The sequence below is a fragment of the Thermobia domestica genome, chromosome 3 (assembly GCF_964235325.1).
Source record: "Thermobia domestica chromosome 3, izTheDome1.hap1.1, whole genome shotgun sequence".
Classification (NCBI taxonomy): Eukaryota; Metazoa; Arthropoda; class Insecta; order Zygentoma; family Lepismatidae; genus Thermobia; species Thermobia domestica.
In genome coordinates, this window is record NC_137456.1 from 205,442,377 (window position 1) to 205,457,192 (window position 14,816).

Genomic DNA, 14,816 nt, shown 5'->3' on the forward strand with positions numbered 1-14,816 from the left:
CTCTTAAAACACTGGAAAGTTCGCCTTAATACAACATCCTTCCATATACAATCTTACTCAGATCGTGCACAATACTACCTCACTTTAATATTTTATTTATCAGAAGAGTATCTTGCTAATAAATTTTCAGAGCTGGAAGTTTCAAAACATTATGAACATGTAATTGTTGTGGACGGCGCTGGGAATTTGTGCTTGGACACTGAGTCGCTGCTTTGTATTGATCTCGAGAGACCTACACGCACTTCTTCCGTTAATGAATGATTACGATCCACACATGCCCAAAGTTCATCGATAATGCAGTCTTCAACACAGTCATGCGACTAATATGAATTTACAATGTTCTCGCTTCGCAGCAGAACGGAGGGCCCCAGACTGTGGTAAATCAGTTAAACACAGCAGACCACGAGCGGAACAATGACGCTATTTATTTGCTGTCGCTCCAGACAAAGCTTACAAATGAGTGGGTAACCTCTGGACCAAATGTTTGGGCCGAACTAACATGTTTCGCGAGATGTAAAATTCACACCCTTTTCAGGAACTTTCGTTTATCACTTTTTGAATTAGTTGCGAAGTAAGTGGATGAAGTGTACTGGTTAATGGAATGGAACTCTATAATGAGACAAGCATTGCGTAGTTTCCTCCTCTTATTGTTTCACAATTATAGTTTTGTTTCTCTGTCACGACAAAAAATGTAGAACAGACCATCAACTAACATTAATTCTCGAGCTAGAGTAAATATAATTCTAGATGAGTAAAATTTATTATACAGTGAAACCTCACTGTATTGCCCAACATTGATTTTATTGGAAAGTGGTCAACTTCATAAAATAAATGTATCATGAGGCAAAAATTATTACAGACTGCATTGAGCATTTCTAATGCAGCTACTAATTATAATTTACGCATTATGTATATAGTCAATAATATAGGCTCCACAATAAAAATTATTTCTGCAGTATAGGAACTTCATATATGAGTGTATAATAAATGTTTCAGTTTGTCTTTGCAGTCGCACGTATGTTTAAGTGTTCTAATTTCAGTATCTAGGTATACTAATTAGATACAAAACGCTGAGCCACTTTCTTTATTCTTTATATTCTCCCATCTATGACGATAGTGGCAGATAAGATCGTCAATTCCAGCAAATACTCAAAATATCTATATTTGTTTCTTTCCTCTAAGCAACAAACATGAAAAAGAAATAGAAAGCTTTAATGGTGTCAAACTGTTGATATGCTCGCCATCAATAGACATAAAAACATTAAAAGATCCACCGCTTCTGTATTTTTAGAGAAGTTACTTTTAAATGGCAAGTTTTTCCCCTCCTCCTGCGGTTTACTGACCTCCCGAAACATATAACAGGAAAACATGTTATGAAAGAGTTTCTAAGTTTGTAAGATAAGTAGGTATCCAACATATAAAAGTGAATTTAACATTAACAGCATAGAAATAACGTTGTTTCATGCGGTCAAGTTCCAGAGTAGGGAGGTCGCTGTTAGTGACATACGGGAAAATGCTAGTTATCAAAAATGAGGCCAAATTAATCGGGTGGCCAACTTGGAGAAGTGAAAAGTTAACATACTTATGAAAGTCTAGAATATCAAATTCCACTTCTGAAAAAGACAAGAAAAGGAAAGGTCAGAGGATTTACCTTACTGATTTCATTCAAGAATACATGGTCATATATGTAGAATCATGCGACGGTGATACACTTATAGACCGAAGTACGAGAACTAAAACTGTTTATTTTCAGCACAGGCTATATAGACCTACAGTTTAAGGTGGGATCCGAGTTACCATAAACGCGTTCAATGCTTGCTCATCGGAAATCAAACTTGGGACGCTAGCCACTAGACAAGTGGGAAGGGCCTTTTGCGAGCCTTTATGCTTGTTCTCTGCATTTCCTTATATAATAATCGTGTCTTAAATTAATGTGTATCTGATATTGATGTCTCTTTCATAAAATATTAAAATTCTGATGCAATCATGGGGGCCGCAGTAGCTCAGTAGAGCGTTCATCTCTGGTGAATGGGGTCCTTGGATCAAATCAGGGGCATAACACACCTACGTGAATTGAAAACTGAAACAAAAAAAAAACAGTAGACCTATAATTCCCAATTGCAATAGTACAATAAAGGAGATAAGTCAGATACGGAACATTTTCGTCACACTGACTCCATATCAAAAACAGTTTCTCGTTATCTCTTCCAAATAAGAAATAAAATAAAATTTCTAGCTTTACGTATGGCCTGAAACAAGGAGGCATTGTCGCCATTTTTATTCAATTTTGTTTTGGAATTCGCTCTAAGGAAAATCAAAGTTAGCAACCAAGCCCTACATCTGAATGGCACTAACCAGGTTATGACTTATCCTGATTTTGTCAATCTGATAGGGGATTGTATAAGGACAATAAAGAAAATGCAGAGGTTTTATTAATGCCTGTACGGACACAGGTTTAGAGGTAAGTGCAGAAAAAATTAAATACATATAATATTGCCGTGACCGTTGTACTGCAAATTATGTAGACTATTAATTAAAATATCAAATAATACTTTCCACAAAGTGGATGTTTTCAGATATCTGGGATTAACATTAACAGACACCAAAACTATATCCACGAAGAAATTAAGTGTGGACTGAAAGCGAGGAATTCGTGTTATTGTTCAGTTCAAACTCTTTTATCTTCGCGAATTCCATCGATGAATCCGGAGCTTGCCTACAGTATGGTTGCTAGACATGGTCGCTTTCTGAAAAGGAAGAATGTGGACTGATCAAGGATGTTATAAAATAGAGGATCTGCACATACGTATCTTCAACATATGAACTCAATGTAGCCAAAAAACGACCGAGCATTGTCTGATCCGACACGTCTGATTGGCTACTCTCGTTTCCGCCATGATTGTTGGCTCAAAACATTGCGATCTTAGTGGCGCGGAGTGGGCAGAGTAGGTGTGGCGAACCTGTGACGTATGGCTTCATGATTATGTTGTATGGGGGGGGCAGATCATCTATTTTATAACATCCTTGGGACTGATAGTATTTGAGAATAAAATCCTGAGACGAATATTCGGACCCAAGTAGGACGGGAATTGGAGAATGGCAGAAGCTGCTTAACGAGGAACTGCATAATTTATATAATGTATCTAACATTGCTAGGGCCATTAAGTCTAGGAGGCTTACGAGGGCAGGTGATGTAGATAGAATGGAAGAAAGAGGAACATTTGCAAAATTTTAACTGGAAACCCAATCGTAAAAGCTATTAAGAAGAGCTAGGCGCAGAGGGAGGGCAATATTGCGCATTGATGGACATTAATATCTTGGATTCCATAGGACATAGAATTAGTTAGTGTTAAATACAAACTAATCCTTTGCTGAACAAAACTATATAATTTCATTAAAATTCAACATGTGTTACAGTTTCACCAACTAACTCTTTGGCTTCATCAGACACTATGTGATACAGGATAACTGTACAATCGTATATACATACAAAACTGTATCACATAGTGTCTGATGAAGCCAAATAGTTAGTTGGTGATACTGTAACACGTATTGAATTTTAATGAAAATATATAGTTTTCTCAGCAAATAATTAGTTTGTATTTAATTATAACAAAGCAAAGCTTTTACTTATGGAAAATATCATAGTTAGTGTTGTAAATTTAGAGATGTAAGCCTACCAATAATTTGAAAATATTACTGACAAGATGGTTCGATCTCCGGTAGGAGCATATGTAAGTTTCGTTGCCGTTGCTGGAATTTTAGGCCCGTATATTATTTATTTCAACCCTCGAGAAGAATGTTAAATTCCTATTAAGTAACAAAAATAAATTACTGAAATATAATCTTAACATCACGTACTTCTAGTTTTAAAAGTATTTTTGCCACAATGTAGTAAACCTGTTCTCCGTAAAAGAAAAGGTGTGGAAGGAGGGGAAGACTGCAGCTGGATAAACAGAAATCCCCTTCCTTGCATCAGCATCATGCACTGAGAAATCTGCTTTTTCCCTTTCTTGCTAACCCTTCCTTCCTCCATGTCCTGTCTGCATAAATATTTCACGTTCTTTCCCCCCAGCCATTCACCCTCTGTGCTTGGATGTGCATTGCAAACCCCAAGTTACACAGGGCTGGATGAGAAGTTGTGTCAATAGAAGAGTCCATTATCGCGGAAACAGGAGGAACAGGCTTCTTAAGCTATATTTCCTCTGTCCTTTTAACACTTCCAGTTTTCAAAGTTGATGTGTCAAGAGATGTTTAGTAGCATTGGAATCATAAATTGCATTTATTTTTAATCTTTTGGCATAGACGTACTGCCTGACAAACAGAACCACTTATATTTTATAGACCACTATTACTCAAAATTTCGGGGCTGCTTCAAAATTTTCCTACTAAGGTAAACTTGTGGCATGGTGAAAATAAGTTTTTATGGGTAGATAAGTGGGAATCAAAAAGAGCCAATATCAGAAAGAATATGTTTGCCCATTAACTTGAATTATAAATGTATACAAGAAGCAGGCTCGGACTGTCGCTGCTTTCAATGACTCGTATCACAAAAGATCTATCTTCTAGTGCCTGACGGGGCATACTCCCAACTTATCGTAGCTATCAACAGCTCGGATCAGTAAGTACCAGTTCTCTAAATCAATGATGGCCAAATGACAGTGATGGTATAAGAGTTGTAAGTGTATGATTTGATTATTGTTTTAACTCAATACACAGCATTGTTTCTATTAAAAGCTACACTTGTTTCAATATTTGAATAATAATAATAATAATAATAATAATAATAATAATAATAATAATAATAATAATAATAATAATAATAATAATAAATAATAATAATAATAATAATTATCTTAAATTGCCTTCATTGTATGTTTATTTTTATTTATCCATTTATTTTTAATTTGCCTGGCTCCTAAGTATGGTTTACATTTTGCCCTAGTCCTCACTGCATCATAAATTGGTTATTATTGCTCTAAATAACCAAACTCTTCAACTAATGTAATACTACAACTTGGCGGTTGAAATATACAAACAATTCTAATATCTTATCCTAACTATACTGTATATAGAAATACATGAACTGACATAAAGTAAAGGGGTACTTCTGGTTGACGTGGTAAGTTGAAATTTGGCATGATTGTAGCTTTCTGGGACTAACCCACAAGAAAATTGCCAAAAGTGAATATTTTTAATTTTTAGAGGGTCTAAAGGAGTCACGAAGAAATTCCTCATATTATTTAAATGGGTTTTTCTTTGGACTTATAATCTCATATTTTGGGTACTTGGAATTGGAATGAAAACTTAAAATTCGGTATGCTTATACGTTTTTGTTAGCGTTTCTTGAGTAAATCGTTAAAAATAAAAATTTCTAAATTTCGAGTGGTTTTATGGGGAACTGAAAAATCTTCCCCGTTGTTTATATGGGACACTTTCACACCCCAAAATTATTGGGAACCTCCTGTAGGGCTACAATAATTAAATTTCAAATAATTCTTGCTTTTCGGGACTAACCCACAGAAAAATTGCCAAAAGTGAATATTTTAAAGTTTTAGAGGGTCCAAACGAGTCACGAAGAAATTATCCATGTTATTTAAATGGGCTTTTTTTGGACATATAACCTCATATTTTAGGCATTTGGAATTGAAATAAAAACTTCAAATTCGGTATGCTTATACGTTTTCGTTAGCACTAACTAAATAAATCGCTAAAAATTAAAATCTCCAACTGTAGAGTGGTTTTACGGGAAAGTGACGCGTCCCATGTTATTTATATGGGACATCTCCTACACCCCAAAATGTTTAGAGACTTCCAACAGAATTAGAATGATGAAATTTAGCATGATTGTAGCCTTTCATGACTAACCTACTGGAAAATTGCCAAAAGTTAATATTTTTAGTTTTTAAGGGGTCTAAAGGAGGATGAAGAAATTATCATGTTATTTAAATGGACGTTTTTTGGTATACAAAATGTTATCTTTTAGATAGTTGAAATAGGAAAAGAAACTTGTGATTCGGTAGAATTGTGGATTTAGGAGGTGCGAGGCCGTAGGCCGAGTAAACATGGGGAGTCCGAAGGCAAAGCCCTCAGCTAGGAAAAATTCAGGAAATGTAATTAAAGAGTGAATTCACTCTTGATGTAAAGGTTGAAACATAAGAGATGCGAGGCCGTAGGCCGAGCAAACTCGGGGCTCTGGGATCGGAGCCCTCAGCACCAAAAGCTAGTCCTAACTATATATAAAACTATATGAACTGACATAAAATAAAGGGGTACTTCCGTTTGATGTGGAGTGTTGAAATTTGGCATGATTGTAGCTATCCGAGACTAACTCACAAGAAAATTGGCCGAAGTGAATATTTTTAATTTTTAGGGCGTTTAAACAGGCGATGAAGAAATTGCCCATCTTATTTACATGAGCCATTTTTTTGGATCTGTAATCTCATGTTTTAGGTATCTGAATTGAAATAAGAACTTGACATTCGATATGCTTGTACGTTTTCGTTACCGTTACCTAAATAATTACCAAAAATAAACTTTCTAAATTTAGAGTGGTTTTATGGGGTATTGAAAAATAGTTCCCATGATATTTATATGGGACATCTTCTACACCACAAAATGTTTAGACACTTCCGGCAGGATTACAATGATAAAATTTGGCATGGTTATAGCCTTCCGGGGACTATCCCACACTAAAATTGCCTAAAGTGAATATTTTTAGTTTGTAAGGGGTCTAAACGGGGATGAAGAAATTCCCATGTTATTTAAATGAGTGTTTTCTTGGGATACAGAATCTTAACTTTAAATAGTTTAAATACGAAAAGAAACTTGCAGTTTGGGAGAATTGTCGGTTTAAGAAGTGCAAGGTCGTAGGTCGAGTAAACGTGGGGTTATGGGGTGAAGCCCCCAGCTGATTCAACTAAGAAAATCTTAAGTGCAAATGCACGAAATTCATTGTTGACGCAATGGCTCATATATTAAGGAGGCTCATATATTCATTGATGCACAAGAGACACGAAGCCGTAGGCAAGGCAAAGGCGGAGCCCCCAGCTAGCCAAAGGCTAGTCCTCTTTCCAACTACAGCGTGCCCCACAAAAAAAAAAAAAAAAAAAAAAACCAGGAAATTTGGATTTTCTACAATAAGAGCGATTGTATGTGCAATAATGTGTGTTGTGTGCAGTTGTATAGTTTTGTGCTGTTCCAAGACATTAACACAGTTATGGTGATCACGATTGAACATGGCAACAAGACGGTGCGAAGGCCCATACAGCAATCGATACTGTGACATGGATAAGAATTAATACTCCTGACTTCATCGAACCTAACGACTGGCCGTCTAAAAGTCCAGATCTCAACGTGGTGGATTATTGCATTTGTGGTATACTGCTACAGGAGGTTCAGGAACACAGGAGAGACATCACAAACATTGATGGCCTGAAAACTGTACTGACAGACGCCTGGAACAACGTTACACTTCAAACTGTCCAGAATGCCACCGGAAATTGGTTGCAACGTCTACGCCGCTGTGTGGAAGCCAAAGGGAATCATTTTGAGCACTTACATTGATTATGAACATTCAAATGATAGTGTCAGTAAAATATAAATGAAAATATGTGTGTCCATCTCATATTACAGAATCTACAATAAATATCCTGCTTTTTGTGGGGCACCCTGTATATATAAAACTACATGAACTGACATAAAATAAAAGGGTACTTCCGGTTGACATGGAATGTTGAAATTTGGCATGATTGTAGTTTTCCGACACAAACCCACAGAAAAATTGCCAGAAGTGAATTATTTTAATTTTTAGAGGGTCTAAAGGGAGGATGAAGAAATTCCCCATGTAATTTAAACGGCCCTTTTTCTATTATTTGTAATCTCATGTTTTAGGTACTTGGAATTGGAATAAAAACTTGAAATTCGGTATGCGTATACGTTTTTGTTAGCCTAAGTAAATCACCAAAAGTTTTAAAAAAAATCCAGCTTTAAAGTGGATTTATGGGGAACTGAAAAATCTTCCCCATTATTTATATGGAACACCTTTTACACCCAAAATTATTGGACATTTCCTGTTGGGCTTCAATGATTACATTTAGCATGATTCTAGCTTTTCGAGACTAGCATAAGAAAAAATGCCAAAAGTGAATATTTTTAATTTTTTAGGAAGTCTAAAGCAGAGATGAATAAATTCTCCATGTTATTTAAGTGGACCTGTTTTTCAACATATAATTGCATATTGTAGGTACTTGGAATTGGAATAAAACTTGTAATTCCGTATGCTTATACGTTTTCGTTAGCATTACCTAAGTAAATCACCAAAAATAAATATTTCCAACATTAAAGTGGATTTATGGGGAACTGAAAAATCTTTCCCATGTTATATATATGGAACATCTTCTACAGACCAAAATGTTTAGGCACTTCCGGCAGGATTAGAATGATGAAATTTCGCATGGTTGAGCCTTCCAGGAGTAACCCACAGAAAAATTGCCAAAAGGGAATATTTTTAAGCTTTGAGGTGTCCAGTGATTTTCACTCTGAAGGCATTCTTTGATTTCTAATTGATGCACAAATATTACAGAACCAATTTGTACCCTCACTTCGTAATGCCTTGTTTATTGGCAGTGACGATGAACGCTCAACAAAGTGTGATACGTGAACTATTACTGTATGAGTTCTAACTTGGGCATAACGCTGCATAGCAACCCAAAAGGATACATGCAAAAGGTAAAGTCACAGTAATCCACAAAACTCTTGTTTGTTGGTTCCTCAACAGGGTCGCTGAGATGAACAGTGACACTCTCAATAACGTTTAACTCCAAATTCAGTTTCCAGTGGGGGCATCTCTTCTACGGGAATGAAATGCCAAAATCAAAAACAACTGAAATTGGTGTCGACATACTTTTCAGGATAGCTGTGATAAACAGCAACGCTCCCTATGCCGTTTAAGTTCAAGTTTAGCCTAATTGGCATGAAGGTGAGAAAGGGTGAAAAATAAAATGTCAAAATTACCTAGACTAGTGTGTCGAATCCACAATTTTCTGGATTGCTAAGCCGATTAGTGACAGTTCCAATGACATTTAAGCCCAAAGTTTAGGCAAAAACAAAGCATGCCAGCTGGCCCGGGAATTGACAGAGGCAACCAAAAGACGTTACTCATTGTTGTTTATTCTACTCACAAGCAAAGGTCCATATGATTGTCGCGTAAATCCGATATTATATGGGTAAATTTCACTGAGTAAAGCCTCAAAAGTTAAACAAATATACTTTTTGTTACTTTTGGTATCGTAGAAATTATTGTATATTTTAATTGTATTTATTCACCTTGACCCAGTTCAGTGGAACCTTTGTTTTGTGTGTATTTTGTAAATACAGGGCTTATATAAACTATGTATCTTTTGAATACAACTGATTAGTTCCCTTGGATGCTGAATTTATGCTAAAGAAGCATACATATCACAAACAACTCAAATAAATAATTAACTTCTTTCCTTCCTACATACAACAAAGAAAGCTAATAATAATATGTACGTAGTATGTAATATATTCATAGAATTACAATAATTACCTTATTTCTCTTCATCCATAATTCTATTTTTCTTCTATTGCAGCAGTAAGTTCCATGAAGTCCAACGTAGAAAGCCCAGGCTGTATAATGGTGGAAGACGCCAAAGTCATTGCTAAGGACGAAGAACCGCGAGAAGTAACATCGTCACTAGCTCCAACGGAAGGTACCTATCATTTTTAATTGTGAGAATAAGTATAAAGGAAGAATATAAATAATATACATAAAGGTAAACAATATTACACTTGGAATATATAAAAAATGTGGATGTATGGCGCGCGGTTAAGACTCAGATAGTGTATAGGCCTGCATGAATTTTTGGAGAATTTTTGCGAGCAGTAACTTCTCACTTCTCATTTGAAGAAAATTGTCGTTTAACAATAGTTATAATTGAATTGGGCTTTGAGTATTACTTGAAAGTCTTTCTTTGATCCGTGTATGGTAGACCAAATTGGTACTGGTAATGACTCTTACAACAGACTACAAATTCTAGAACGTGACGGATTACTTCTCGTCAGTGATGCTATTCTAATCTTTTAATAACCCGTTCTCTCTCTCTCTCTCTCTCTCTCTCTAAACTGCAAGAGATGATTCCTTGCATCAAAATAAGAGAAATCATCATCATATGGACCTGTGGGGAAAAGTACATAGTTTCAGAGCTAGTGCTGTCTAGAATCGTGAAAAAGCCGGCCCTAGAGTCCCTATTCCGAATTTCAGAAACTGTGGATGTTGATCCTTATCAGCGTAAAGGAAGCCACGCATCCACAACCCAAAAGTGCCTATTTTATCAATTTTCAATAGGTGTACAGGATATAGCCTACAGGATGTAATTCTCAGATATGTTCTCAATACAATTTTCAGATATACCCTGATTTCAAGGAGGGTCCAAAGTAGATAGGAGGTAAGCCTTGACAACGATGGACATCCAATGCTTCGGAGGGAAGTCGGAAGTGTTAGGAACCGGCAGCTCCATGTTTTTTTTTTTTTTTTGTGTGTGTGTGTGTGTGTGTGTGTGTGTGTGTGTGTGTGTGTGTGTGTGTGTGTGTGTGTGTGTGTGTGTGTGTGTGTGTGTGTGTGTGTTCGGAATAACGTGTGATGCGATGTATTTCGTCATGGTATATTTCACGTTTTATTCACTTATAAGCGTGAAAGAAAACATTGCAGCATGCGTTTTCCCGAGTACGAGAGACCGTGCTGCTGACGATCCTTAACACTTCCGACATCGCGCCAAAACATTCCTATTCATTGCTATCAAGGCTTATCGTTTGCCTACTTTGGATCAATCATAAAGTCAGAGCATATCTGAAAATTCGGTTGATGGCATGTCTGGAAATTTCACCCTAAAGGGAGTATTCTGTACATCAATTGAACATTAATGAAATATGCATTTTTAGATTGGGTATGCGTGACTTCCTTTACGCTAATAAGGACTACCATCCACAGCCTCTCGAATTCGAAATAGGGCCTCTAGGGCCGGCTTTTAGACGATTCTAGACAGCACTAGCTCTGAAACTATGCACTTTTCTCCACAGGTCCATATGATGATGATTTCTCTTATTTTGATGTAAGGAATCATCTCTTACAGTTTGTCGGTATAGTTCATCAAGATATAAATGAAAAACCACTTTGTTTCTTACACATTGCGTCGAAGGTACATATCTCGAGAACTAACGAAGACATTGCAGTTATTCAAAAAGTGTCGCGGATACAGTAGGTAGCACACGTAATAGGCATTAGGGACTGTTCACATATTACGTAACGCTGTTCTGATCAATTTTACTCCCTCCCTCTCCCTTGTCACACTTCGTAATGCAAGGCTGAACCCCTCTCCTTTGTTACGTAACGCTTTTTGATTTTTGTTTTTCACCAATTTTGCTTATTTTGGGGGCTATCACAATTAAAAAAATAATAATTTTAATGGCAGAATTTTTCATTACAAAATACTTGTATTTTAAATATATTTGTAGTGTTTTTTTCGCCAACAAATCGAAATATTAGAAAATTGTAGTACCGTAATATTATTTTAACCCCATAAGGTTATTTAACTAACCAGTCTTAATTCTTCGAAATTCCATACTGTCGTTTTTCCAAGAAGATCGCACCCAATCTCTTAAGTCACCGATGATTAGCAAGGAGGAAGTGAAGCAGGAAGATAAGATAAACAGGATCTAGAGAATTGACATTAACCTCTTTTTTCTGGAATTCAGGATGCTTCCTGAATTTGAAGTTTCCCAGTGTCGACGATACAAAGAAGTCCTCATCCTCGTAGATCACAGATTCGACGTGGCTGCACACATGAAGGAGAGGGAACATCTCGTTTGTGAAGAAGCTTTCGGCCACCTTCTTTGGACTTCAATTTAGGCCTACCTATTTTCAAATTCTTCTTGTCCTAAATCAGTGCCAGAATGCGAATAAACTCCATTTCTCTTGGAAAATTTAAATCTAAAGATTAAAAAATCAGTATGAGATGAATATCCGACGAATTCGGTTTTTAATATCTTATTTTGCTTGAATCGTTCTGTTGCGGAAAATATTATTTCACGAAAAAAGTTTCTTCTGTTTCACATGCGAAACCCCTTGGAAGAATAGAGTGGGTAATGATTCAAACAAAAGTTTTAAATCTATTCTCAGAAATAGCGATACGAGTGCGAACGTGAGGGCATTTTCAAGCGGTAATTACGATCGCTAAAAACTAACTCTAGAAAAGCGTGGACCGTAAATACATTTCCGCCATAGCCACAAAACAGAGGTATGTTGTATTGTAACACACGCAGGGTTCGTCACCAGTCACGCTGATGTCTAGTAGCGTCTTCAAATTCCTTCTACATGATTCAATTTATATAGACTGTATGTTCTCAATTTTCCAAAACGTTATAAATATTTATTTATAAAAATGAAAAGAACTGAATAAAAATATTTGTTTAAAAGATTGCATATAGGTAAGCCTGAGAATAAAAATAAATATTACAGAAAAAACGCGTTACGTAACGAAGACGTTAATCCCCTCCTCCCTCGTGTTATATTTCGTAACGCAAAGCCGAACCTCCTCTTCCCCTTTGCCGCGTTACGTAATATGTGGACGGCCCTTTAGATACGTATCACATTCATTACACTCACAGATCCCAGTATCCCGGACGAAATCCCGGAATTCATATTCAAATTTCGATCTGCCGATTCAAATTTCTGTCTGCCCATTGAATTGAAACAATTGACAGTTGTTTGTTTTCATAACAATACAAGCGAGGGGGAAAAGTACAGAGGTGTTTTCACTAATTTGTTTGGCATCTTTCTTTCACTCTTGGTTAAGTCATGCGTGTGTGTGTTTATGTTTTGGTATAACAAACGGTTCTGCGAACTCGAAATATTTTAACAACCGATTCTAGCGAACCGGTGCGAACCGGCTGAATGGCACTACTGCTTCTCGTATACTGCATTAAACTTCCCACATCCCACTGTATTATCCATAATGAACACAAACTAAACCAAAATTCTTTGCAACATCTAATCATATTTATGATCTCACAAAATGGCTAGGGGGCGCGGTGGCTCAGTGGTAGAGCGTTCACCTCCGGTGCTTGGGGTCTCTGGTTCGATCCCAGCTCGCGCCGTGTGGACTTTGTGGTGGACAAACACCGTGCTCGTGGGTTTTCTCGGGGTTCTCCCGTTTCCTCACACATTCTTCATTCCACCATTTCAATCCTCATCATCACCGTCTCCTTTAGCCTAACCGGCATAATCGTGGGTTACCAGATTTCATTTCATTTCAATTTTAAAATGGCTAATCTTCTCACATCATTTAGTCTTAGTACACAATTTGTTCATCATTCATGTAGTGAGAGATTCTACTGAATTAGCTCTTCCCGAGTTACTATCCAGAATTGAATAGTCTTTACAGAAAGTACGGCACCTAGATCAACTAATGATGTGTCAACGACTTTTATAAACCATCAACCTCATGATTCATTCAAATTAAAATAACAAAAAACAATCAAAATATCAATAAAATGAAAAATGCTTGAAGATTATATATATAACAAGTTAAGTTATAAAACTAAAGGAGTCGCTTATATAGAAGATGGGCGTGTGTCACTGTTACGAGTATCGATGTCAGTGTTAAAACAATCTTGTCACTCTTAGGTGTATGCCAGAGTTGGCATGGGTCAATGAAAACTGACCCACCACCCACCGTGACCCACTCTGATCCACGACACACCATGACCCACCACCCACCGTGACCCACTCTAACCCACCACTCACTATGACCCACCGTAACCCACTCTAACCCATCACCCACCATGAACCACTCGCATCCACTGTGACCTATTCTGACTCACCAAAATCCATCGTCATCAACTCTGAATACGATCCACGGCCTCTTCTGTACTGACTAAAGAGTTTACACTTGTAATAAAACAAGACTGGGAAATTGTCACTAATCGGAGTTTGAATTTCTAGTCAATCGCTCAGACGTTTACAATATCAAATGATAAAGTGTTTGTCACTGAGGAAATTGAAACACTTCCAGGTGGGGGAAATTAGTGTGTGCCTAAAATATACTTGTACTAAGAGAGAATTCTTGCAAGTGTTAATTTCTCAACGCATTCCAAAAGAAACTTCCACTCACAGGAAAATACCCCTGTATAATATGGAAATGGTTATGGTTTCTCAGTTCACAGTATTTTTCTTACAAAAGACTTGAAAAATGAGTTTTTCTTAGTGCATGAAGATGCTCGGGTACCCTCTGTGAGAGCATCTCCATAAAGTATGCTCATAATTGTAATTTGTGTAATCACTAAAACACACGTTAAATTTACGTTACAAATATGCATAATTGAAATTATTATGAATATTTATTCAAAGTAGTTTACCTAAAGCAAAGAAGAGACTTATTAAAAATTAGGTACAAAGTTGAATAACACAAAGAAGCCATTAGTAATACAACTATACATTTTCCATAACTCGTAATTTGCCACCATCAACTACGGGATATTTCGTTTTCGAAATACCCTGTTGCTTGTCTTAACTAGGGATATTTCGATTTGAAAATGTACTACAATAACGTTTGTAACACTTTTTGTTTCATGTGTGCCGAAATAGTAGCGAAGAAATGGACTTCTTTGTAAACCCTTACGAAAACGCTTTAAATATAGTTTAAAGGTCAAATAAATTACCTCCGTAGTTTAAAGGTTAAAGAATTTATCTCCGTAGTTTAAAGGTTAAAACAAATCTGAAATCGGGTTTATTTCCT

The 14,816-nt window shown here is 36.6% G+C and overlaps 1 protein-coding gene across 6 annotated transcripts in view; it reads left to right on the forward strand.

Annotated features, from left to right (window-relative positions):
* The window catches only part of Ten-a (Teneurin-a transmembrane protein), a 1,171,522-nt gene that overhangs the window by 869,206 nt on the left and 287,500 nt on the right, over window positions 1-14,816 (forward strand). For all 6 annotated transcript variants that reach the window (XM_081752112.1, XM_081752114.1, XM_081752113.1 and 3 more), the window contains one exon: window positions 9,615-9,734. In XM_081752112.1, coding sequence (XP_081608238.1) covers window positions 9,615-9,734 — 120 coding nt within the window. The remainder of the gene's footprint in view (window positions 1-9,614; window positions 9,735-14,816) is intronic.